The following is an 11100-nucleotide window of genomic DNA, read 5'->3' on the forward strand; positions in this document are numbered from 1 at the left end:
GTTGAGTTTTGTTAATGTAGACATATTAATAGTTTAATTAATAGAATATAATTTATAGTCATTTATTATTAAATCCCTTTGTGAAGTGTTTTTGTGTTTTTATATGGTCATGTGCAGGATTGTTGTTAGCCACACAGGGCCGCCTCAGGGCGAGGCTAACAACTCCACATTATGTGGAGTTTTGGGAAAGTGTAGATACGAAAGAAAGATTTATAAACTTTAAATTCTGCTGCTCACTCACAGGACGTGTTATTTATGTGTAACTTGGGTCAACATAAAACATGTGTTGATGTACTCTGAAAAATACACAGCTGATCATCATCGTTCTGTTGTAATAAAGGATAAACTCAAGGCCCTTACTTTAGTAAGATTACTGACAGACCTCTTATAAATACTCTGATACAGCTGAAAGTTACTCATCCAAAATGTTTCAACAGTAAAAGTGAACGTAGGTTAAATGTTTCTGAAGAAGCCCAGTAACAAGAGTAACATATGGGGCAGCTTTAGCTCAGTCCATAGGGACTTGGCTTGGGAATTGGAGGGTCGCTGGTTCAAGTTCTAGACTGCTTGGCAAATAGACTGGTGGATGCAGAGGTGCTGGTCCATTTGCCTGGGCACTGCCGAGGTGCAGGGCACCAAACCCCCAACAACCAGCCTCCACTCTCTGACAGAAACTGAAAGAAGTGAAAAGAAGTGAAAAATTGAATTTCTCATTAATAAAGTACGGTTACCTTTAAATACAGGGGAGTTATAAAATGACATGGAATAAAGTACTTCAATACAATTACCTCTTTCCATCCATCCATTATCTGTTGGGTCGCGGGTCCCAGCTGTCATTGGGCGAGAGGTGGGTTCCACCCTGGACATGTCACCAGCCTATCACAGGGCTAACATAAAGAGACTAACATTTAACTTAGAGTGACCAACTAATCTAACGAGCAACTTTAGACTGAAGGAAGAAAGTGGAGAGAACTCAGTCCATCATGCAGTCTGCACTCAGACAGGGTCCAGATTTAAACCTACTTTGGTCCAAGTCTTGCAGTTCCAAATAATGAGGATTTTGCTGATTTATAATCAAAATAATGACTCTATTAACCAAATCCTCCTGCATGAATCACTGTTATCTCTGGATGAAAGAGAAAGCTGCTTTAAGTTGGTTTAAAGTCTCCCTCTCATGTTGCTTCTGGAGCTTCCTCTGTCATCTGTGATGTGGAAACAGAGATCATCGTGTAAAGTACAGGATGTGTTATTCTTTCTGTTTCTAAGGAACAAGGAAATCAATGAGCAATGTCACAACTCAGTAATTCACACACACACACACACACACACACACACACACACACACACACACACGGACGCACGCACACTAAGCCTTCAGGAATGTGGGTTATAACAATGAAGTTAATGACAAAGCTCAGGAGTGTGATTCAAGGTCATTAACTGCTGGTGAAGATTGAAATATTCAACACATGATGTAACAGTAGAAACTGACTTCTGTCTTACTTGTGCACTTGTACTTAGACTCTACACTTCTTACTTCAACATGCATTTCTGTTAATAATCAATCAATCAATTAATCAATCAATCTTTATTTATAATGCTCCAAATCACAACAAACGTTATCCCAAGATAACCCTGCCGCCTACAAATCAGCTGGTGTAATATCAGCACTGAAGGTGACAGGGAAGTTTTTGCTTATTGTTACAGTAAAACTCATGACCTTTGGTTTCAGTGTCAGCAGCTGGCTGCTGTGATAACGTTAAAAGCCATGTGAGTGAGGCACAGTAAGTGTAGCGGTCTAAGGGCTTGATCTACTAAAGGTTTGCGTGTATAAAAACACGTGCAAACTTGATAGCACATGCAAAGCTGACGTACTAACCGGCAGCACCGAGGATTGCGTCTGTCAAATGAGCAAAATAGCACTCGCTATCCATTTAGCGTGTTTGCCTTCATGAATATGCAGAATACATGCAGATTATCAGAACGCGCAAAATACTGGGAAGAGGAGATTTAAATGTAATCATTTAGCACACGCAATGTGATTTATCAAACCTGAAGCAGATAGCGGGCGGTGTTTTTGGTGTCTATATTTAGCACGTTTGAAAGACAGGTGCAAACTGGCACAGCGTTACGAACAAATGGCTGCGGTCACTGTGGAGAATAGGAGGCATAAATGCAATGTCAGACGATGGAGAGAGAGAATCCTCGGTGCGCGTGTCAACATATTTGGACTGTCAGAAATAAAAATAGTAGAGACATATCGTCTATCCAGCAATGCTATTTTTGAGCTGCTGAATGACCTGATTAAGGGCTGATTTGGAGCCAGTCACAAAAAGGAACCATCAATCAATCAATCAATCAATCAATCTTTATTTGTATAGCGCCAAATCACAACAAACGTTATCTCAAGACTCTTTTACAAACAGAGCAGGTCTAGACCACTCTATGTCAAATTATGAACAGAGACCCAACACCAAGACAGGGTAAGACTCAGTCTGACCCCAACTTAATCCACCATGAGCATTGCACCTCACAGTATTTAGCTAGTTACAGTGGAGAGGAAAAACTTCCTTTTAACAGGCAGAAACCTCGAGCAGAACCAGACTCATGTTAGACAGCCATCATGCCTCGACCGAGTTGGGTCTGGAAAGACAGATAGAGGGGAGTAAGAGAGAGAGGTGATAGTGATGAGACGAGTAGTAGTAGCTGTTGCCGCTGGAGTCCAGCACGTCCGTATCAGCTGGAGTCCAGATCGTCCACAGCAGGAGGACGTCTACGGCAGCTCAGAGGAACCTACGAGACAAGGGAGCTCAGGGACTCCAGAAAGGTCTATGGTTAGTAACTTTAATGGGACAGGCAGAGTTAAAGTAAGTGATGAAGGGGTTGGGGGGAAGAGGGTGAGCTAGGATCCCAGTGTGTCAGTGTGCCAGTTCCCCCGGCAGTCTAGGCCTATAGCAGCATGACAAAAGCTGGTCCAAGCCTGATCCAGCTCTAACTATAAGCTTTATCAAAAAGGAAAGTTTTAAGTCTACTCTTAAAAGTAGAGAGGGTGTCTGCCTCCCGGACCCTGACTGGTAGATGATTCCAAAGGAGAGGGGCCTGATAACTGAAGGTTCTACCTCCCACACTACTTTTAGAGATTTTAGGTACAACTAGCAAGCCTGCATGTTGGGAGCGTAGAGTTCTAGAGGGGTAATAGGGCACTATGAGCTCTTTAAGATACGAGGGTGCCTGATTTTTAAGGGCTTTGTAGGTTAAAAGAAGGATTTTAAATTCTATTCTACATTTTATTGGGAGTCAGTGTAGAGAAGCTAACACTGTAGAGATGTGCTCCCTCTTCCTAGTTTTAGTCAATACTCGAGCTGCAGCGTTTTGAACTAGCTGAAGAGTCTTTAGAGACTTATTGGGGCAGCCTGATAAGAGGGAGTTACAGTAATCTAACCTGGAGGTAACAAATGCATGGACTAGTTTTTCTGCGTCGCTCTGAGATAGGAAGTGTCTAATTTTAGAAATATTGCGCAAGTGAAAATAGGCTGACCTTGAGATTTGCTGAATTTGGGAGTTGAAGGATAAATCTTGATCAAATAGGACTCCTAGATTCCTAGCAGAGGTGCTGGCTGCCAGACTAATGCCGTCTAAGGTACTTATATTATTAGAAAAAGTCTCTCTGAGGTGTTTGGGGCCGATAACAATCACTTCAGTTTTTCCTGAGTTTAGCAGTAAGACATTTCTGGTCATCCAGGTCATATCTCCTATAGGAAAGCTCCTTCAACACTGCATTTCCTTGCGTCTGGATCATTCCATCGCACCATCACAGTTAGTGCCGGCGTCTCCCAGTGTCCACCCGTGCATAATGAACATTCACCTCCTGTGCTCTCCCCTCCCTCTTCATTCACTGGCGGCTCGGTTGAAGGACTGCCACTGAATGACCTCCAGACTGTTGCCAGGGTATTGACGTCCATTGTCAGCCCAGACACAGCACTGACCAACTTCCTCGTGTGCGCAAAGATGGTCCGAGTGTCACGGCGGAGGGGGTGCGTCACATTGGACACAGCTCTCACCTCCTGATCAATGGCCTGTAACGCATCCGTCTGATTTCTTTGTTGCTACAGCAACTCCCGATCAATGTCATCATAACAATCTGGACGCCTGTGGGGCTCTGCTGAGGTGTTTTCTGGTCTGAGCTGATTCAAGGAGTACGGCGGGGATTGTCGGACATCTGATGAAGATTCTCCATTTAAGAAAAAAGAGATTCTTATTTTTTACGGTCATGACGGACAACTTACAAAAACACTTCAAATAATGAAATCACTTTATTTTCCATTCTCCCAAATCCAGTTTCTTCTGTCAATGCTGAGATGTCTCTGCTGGAGTTCACTGATGTGTTTATTTGCCTCCTCCACCAAGACCTCCAACTCCATGGCTTCAAACTTCATTTTTCTTTTACGGCCACTCTGCTCTCTCAAACTCTCCATGGTGACAGCCGGTAGCACACGCAAAATCCTCATTAAAATAGTGCGGTCCGCACCACTTTGGCACCTGTTATCAATTGCACACACAATCATCGTAGATCACCCACAACACGCCCAGAAATAACACGTGCAATTGTTTGGTTTGCACACTGAAAAGTCAGTTCCATCCAGCACCTTCCTCTTCTCACCACATCACCTACTTTCTTTCTCTCTGTTAACACTCCTCACTTCTTACACTCTTTATATAAATACTCATCATTTAAAGCTCACACATAGTTTCTTTTTTTGGCATTTATACACAGAACACACTGATTCCCACTCATTTCCCTTCAAATACTGATAAACCCACACTTCAGCTTCTTTCATGACTTTGCTGACATTACAGATGTATGAATTTTATTCATATATATTTATTTTCATATTATGTTATTTTATAATGTTATTCAGCTAGTATGCCTCTATGTTTCTGACCTTCTTTCAGTCTTTCACCTCAACTCAACTCAAACTTGGTCGCTAAACACATCTCCAGAGTTGAAATGCCTCACAGTGAGGAGGATTTTAAATGTTTCAGCAGCAAATTTCAGATTCAAACTTGAACACATTTAGTTTAGACCAACACAGAAGCGTCTCAGTGTGTCATAACGCCCTTTAGAGAACAATCACTGAAGCAGTAAATGTGGGTGTGTGTGTTCAGCACAACAAACTTCAGGTGTTCAGTGTTGTTGTTCCTACCTGTGGACAAGTGGGGGGAGGCGGAAGGATAAAAGCCGACCCACATGCAGATCAGCGTTTACAGCCCGGCTTTGTCTCTCATTTATGTTCGACTGTGCCAAAGTTCAGTGTTCACAACCTGCAACAAAAGGAGAAAGAGGACACTGAACTAGATGTTCCCGAGCAGCTTCATCTTACAGATTTTTACTGTGTGGAGAACTCCTGAGACTCTTCAGAGAGGCAGCACTCAGAGATGTGAGTATTAAACACTTTGTCATATTTATGAAGGAATTAATAATTATTGAACATGTCAGCAGAGCTCTTAGGCTCCTGTAATGGTTTACTTCAAGGTTAACTTTCAACTCTGTCCCTGTGAGCCAGGACAAGGAGCAGTGTGAAGGCTGTGTGGTGGAGACACTGTAAGCTCTGCTGTACATGAATGTTGTGAAATCTTTTAATAAGCAGGTCAGTGTGTTTCTGCTCCACTCTGCTTCACTCTGTCACCTTCAGATGACATCTTGATCAACTTTAAAGGAGCATACCAACAATTTTTGCATGTTTCAGCCTAACAGAAACAACCAACAGGCACCATTACTCTAGTACTCTAGTACTCTAGTACTCTAGTACTCTGGTACTCTGGTACTCTAGTACTCTTGTACTCTGGTACTCTAGTACTCTAGTACTCTAGTACTCTGGTACTCTGGTACTCTGGTACTCTAGTACTCTAGTACTCTGGTACTCTGGTACTCTAGTACTCTAGTACTCTGGTACTCTAGTACTCTAGTACTCTGGTACTCTAGTACTCTGGTACTCTGGTACTCTGGTACTCTGGTACTCTAGTACTCTAGTACTCTGGTACTCTAGTACTCTAGTACTCTGGTGCTCTGGTAGTCTTGTGCTCTGGTACTTTGGTACTTTGGTACTTTGGTACTTTGGTACTCTGGTACTCTGGTACTCTGGTACTCATGGTAAATTCTTCCCACATCCAAGATTGTTTAATCATCTCTTCTATGGATTTTTCTCAGAACTGTAAAAAGCTTTAGTTTGATCTCTGACGTGTTTCTCACATTGACAAATATAAATGTGATTTTAAGGACTTTCTCTGCCTGTAGTAGAAATAATCCAAAGACACTTATTTGCTGGTAATTTACACAGAAATTCAAATTCCAAATTGCTGACCAGTCTAAGGATAAAAAAAGAGAACAATTTAACATTATGGTTTCATGCTCTCACAGGGTCTGTGAGTACATTATGTTGAATTGGTTGAGAGGGGTCCAGCTGCAGACCTCCACTCTCAGCCAGCTTAACAGCTTCTCCAACGTGAACCCCTCCCCTCCATGGTAGGACGGAAGTGATGTAAATCTAATTCTCCTTTGCGGTCTCAGCCGTCTGATAGGCTCCTCCCCCTCTAGCTCCTCCTCCTCTATCATCGGACGGAACTCACGATAAATACGTCCGCCTAACATAAAACACAGTCTTGAAGGTTTAGATACTGTTGCATAAGACAATTATCTTTGGACTGTAGGAATCACTTTAATCACCATCATATAAAAATAACTAAATAACCGTCAAATAGTTCTCATGAAACTGACTTAAATGAATACATTTACCTGCATGTGTTGTATATAATATGAAGTGAATCATATTGCTGTGAATCTTTAAACCTTGAATGTATCCTCCCTCTGTCCCCGTGTTACGGTTCAAACAACAATGAATGTAAACACAGAGGTTGTGATCGGACCGGAGCGCAAATCAAACAATCGTGTCTCTCTGGAGGAAATGAAAACGCTCGAGATCATTACAACAAACGGAGGTGCCCACCAATTTATGTTGTTATTGATGACGTGTTTTTTCAATGTAAGACTATTGAGGAATCAGGTTATCCAAGGTCATCAAACCCAGAGGGGTCCAGCTGCAGACCTCCACTCTCAGCCGGCTTAATCCTGACGTCACTTCTTTCTGAAGATGGAGGGATCTCAGAGTGGAGCCTGCAAGAGAGTCGGCTGAGAGTGGAGGTCTGCAGCTGGACTTTCTTGAATTGGTATGCTGACATTAGCAGAGTTAGCACCACCAGCCTTCAGTCCTCCCCGCAGGTTAACATCCACATGCCAGCACTGGTTACATTACTTTGATTGAGTGTATTGATACTCTCTATTGTCAAACTTACTTTACCATGTTTTGTGAGTAACAGTCTGATGGATGTATGAACTATGACTGCAACCTCGTGTGGTACAGTATCCTTTAAAGTTTATCCTTAAACCACACACAGCCTACAAACAACTTTATCTCCATTTTCTAAATGAAACACTGCAGACCTGTGCCTTGATACATGACGTTATCTGACATCTGTGTCCTATAGTAGAGCATTATAGCACCGTGGTAGTCACCGTGAACTGGAGCTACAGCCCAAACTAGTGGTAGGTGGCTGTACTGCAGCTTAGACTCAATGACCAGCATTTCAAGGCTATGTTAATAAAAATATTTATGACTCACTCAACCGACATGTTATTCTGGTGCCAACTAGCAAGAGTGATGAAGTCTTATTATTCAGTTGACTAATACACAAATCCTTTGCCTGTAAAATAATTTAAATCCTCCGACATTGGGTATATCATTTTCCCATGTATAGTTACTTTATAACACACCTCTGTGTGTAAAACTGAAAGTATTTGTATCAAGCCAATTCCACTTGTTTCTGTTAGTTATGCAAAGCTAAACTAAGTAACTTCTGGATCTGACTTGAAGTGTTTCAAAAAGCAACTTACTTCATTATGAAGCAGTTCCATGATGAAAGAAAGGTTGGGCTGTTGATTAGAGAGATAACTCAGTGAGTGAAAGCTGACCTGTCTTGGAAGACAACACTAGAGAGTACTGAGAAAATGTGTTTTCATTCTGTTGTTACCTGGACAAACACCAGACATCCAGAGAAAGTGTTGATGTTAATGACTACTGAAAGCTTCAGGTGATAATTATCACTTTGGAGGATATTAACCAAATCTTGATTTGTCTTTCATCAGTCCTTCCATCGGTGATGCCAAACTAGAGAATCAGAAGTCTTCAGCTTTAACTGACGCAGATCAACATGGCCGCCAGGAAGAAGGAGGTCCAGCGAAGGATTGTGTCCAAAGATGGCCACAACAACGTGCGTATTGACAATGTGGAGGGCATGGTGAAGCTGTACCTGCATGACATCTGGACCACCGTGGTGGACATGAAGTGGCGCTACAAGCTGACCCTCTTTGCCTCCACCTTCGTCATGACCTGGTTCATCTTTGGGGTCATCTTTTACTTCATTGGCATGGGCAACGGAGACTTTGAGGCTGGTTTGAGCGCCAACTACACACCCTGTGTACAGAACGTGGGGACCCTCACGGGAGCCTTCCTGTTCTCTCTGGAATCACAGACCACCATCGGTTATGGTTTTCGGTACATCTCAGATGAGTGCCCGCTGGCTATCTTCACTCTGGTGGCTCAGCTTGTCATCACCGGCCTGGCTGAGATCTTCGTCACCGGCGCCTTTCTCGCCAAACTGGCGAGACCCAAGAAACGGGCGGAGACCATCAAGTTCAGCCAGTTGGCGGTGATTTGTCGGCGCCAGGGCAAGCTGTGTCTGATGGTGAGGGTGGCGAATATGAGGAAGAGTCTCCTGATCCAGTGTCAGCTGACAGGAAAGCTCCTCCACTCCAACGTGACGGAGGAAGGTGAGAAGACTCAAGTCCACCAAAGTTCTGTGGACTTCTTCATGGACTCCAGCAGTGAGTGCCCCTTCCTCATCCTCCCTCTGACCTTCTACCACGTCCTGGATGAACACAGCCCTCTGGCAGGACTGAACGCAGAGAACCTTCAAACTCGAGACTTTGAGCTGCTCGTCACACTCAACGCCACCATGGAGTCCACGGCGGCCACGTGCCAGAGCCGCACCTCCTACGTCCCTCAGGAGATCCTCTGGGGTTACGAGTTCAAGCCGGTCCTGTTTAGCACAACAGGGGGGCGTTACGTGGCAGATTTCAACTTTTTCGAGAAGGTTCAAGTGAGCAACGATGCAGCTTTCCTCAGTAACAACACGGAGAAGCTCAAACTGGAGGAGGACTACAAGAAAGAATAAAACATACGCCTGGTTTATTATTAAGATTGAACTAACAGTCCTGGACTTTAGTGTTAGCTTGGAGATGTAGTGTATCAAAAGTCTTGAAAGTCTTGAAAAGTCTTTGCTCATTTTGGTAATGCGGTCATTTTTATTCAGAAATGTGATGACTATTTTTAGGGACCATCATTTTCCAACATACAGAAAACCTCACATGAAGGTCGTCTACATTTGAATCGACACATTTATCACCTGTATCACTCCAAAATGATGTTTTCTAAATGCTCAGTTTAGATTTCATTGCAGTAACCCGGTAATCTTGGATTAGGTTTAATGGCCCCTAATGATAAATGCCTTTTAAGGCTAGCATGTGTTTTGTGTGTTCAGACCTGTTCGACAAACAGTAGCTACGGCAATTACAGGGATTATGTTCCATACACTACAAGTCAAAAGTTTGGAAACACCTTCTCCTTCAAGGGTTTGTATTTATTGTAATGATTGTAAACACTGTAGATTAATACTGAAGACATCAACACTATGAAAGAACATATATGGAATTATTGAATGAACCAAAAAGTGTTAAACAAAGCAGAATCTGTTTTATATTTTAGATTCTGTAAAGTAGCCCCCTTTTTCCTTCATGACAGCTTTGCACACTCTTGGTATTCTCTCAGTCTGCTTCATGAAGTGGTCTCCTGGAATGGTTTCTAATGAACATGAGCCTTGTCAAGAGTTCATTTGTAGAATGACTTGCCTTCTTAATGTGTTTGAGACCATCAGTTGTGTTGTTCAGAGGTAGGGTTAGTACACAATGGATAGTCCTATTTTACTACTGTTGTAATCCAGATTACGGCAAAACCAGATTATTTCATAGTTTTGATGTCTTCAGTATTAATCTACAATGTTGAAAATCATTTAAACAAATAAAAACCATTGAATGAGAAGGTGTGTCAAAACTTTTGACTGCTAATGAATATTTACCATGAGCAACAGCAGGGAATCAGTTAGCTTAGCATTCAGACCCAACCTTGTCTAAAGTTAAATACGAGGTGAGGTTAATATGTTATTGTGTATTGGATTTATTAGACGGAAAATAGATTTTGGTCCCATCTCATTGGCTCGACTTTGACCATGAGACAGTTTGTGGTTTCACCAGAAACAGCCTGTGCCCCAGATATTAGCTTGCGTCATATGGTAACAAAATTAGTGCCTCTACATCTTTTTAAGCAGCAGGCCAAATCTTGTTTGTTCAACATGTTGACAGAATTTGAGTGTTTACTGGAGGTTTGGTGCCAACCATAGACTATAAAAAATGGACGTAGTCTCTGTGACCTCGCCCATCTGTTCCTGAGCGCTGTTTTGAAACCAATCGTTGGCGGGAGCCATATTGGAAATGCTGAACTCATCCAAACTTAGTGTGACCTAAAGAGGCGGGCCTTTAGCCTCCTAGCCAACAGCTATATGTATTTGGGCAAAACTCATAATCTTAATATCTTCTGAACCGTCGCGTTAAAAAAATCACCCCTCGTACAGTGTGTGCTGATAGAGAGATTAGCTATGTATAGCCAAGCTGTTTTTTGAACCAGGCTGTAAACATGTTTATTTCTGCTGTAAAGATCGTCTTCTTTGAATGGGTGTGTATGTGGTTTCTGGCGTTTCTGCAGCCAGCCTCTGGTGGACACTCGATGAACTGCAGTTTTTAACACTTACGCATGGGGTTCATATTTTGAGACTGGAGGTTGCCGCTTGGTGCCCACAGGTCAGACAGGTTGTCTTTAGCTGAGCATAGAAGGATAAGACTCAACAGACCATCTGTGATGTTGCTAGCTGCCA

General features: G+C 42.7%; 1 protein-coding gene across 1 annotated transcript; it reads left to right on the forward strand.

Annotated features, from left to right (window-relative positions):
• Window positions 1-5312: 5312 nt before the first annotated feature.
• On the forward strand, window positions 5313-9295 carry kcnj15 (potassium inwardly rectifying channel subfamily J member 15). Its single transcript, XM_034684266.1, has 2 exons — window positions 5313-5438; window positions 8201-9295. The coding sequence occupies exon 2, from the start codon at window positions 8266-8268 to the stop codon at window positions 9286-9288; it is 1023 nt and encodes a 340-aa protein (XP_034540157.1). The 5' UTR covers window positions 5313-5438; window positions 8201-8265; the 3' UTR covers window positions 9289-9295.
• Window positions 9296-11100: the final 1805 nt, after the last annotated feature.

Source organism: Notolabrus celidotus, chromosome 5 (assembly GCF_009762535.1).
Source record: "Notolabrus celidotus isolate fNotCel1 chromosome 5, fNotCel1.pri, whole genome shotgun sequence".
Taxonomy (NCBI): Eukaryota; Metazoa; Chordata; class Actinopteri; order Labriformes; family Labridae; genus Notolabrus; species Notolabrus celidotus.

What these genes read in the sequence shown, in the direction of transcription:
- kcnj15 (XM_034684266.1), top strand. Translation starts at nt 8,266, where the DNA reads ATGGCCGCCAGGAAGAAGGAGGTCCAGCGAAGGATTGTGTCCAAAGAT.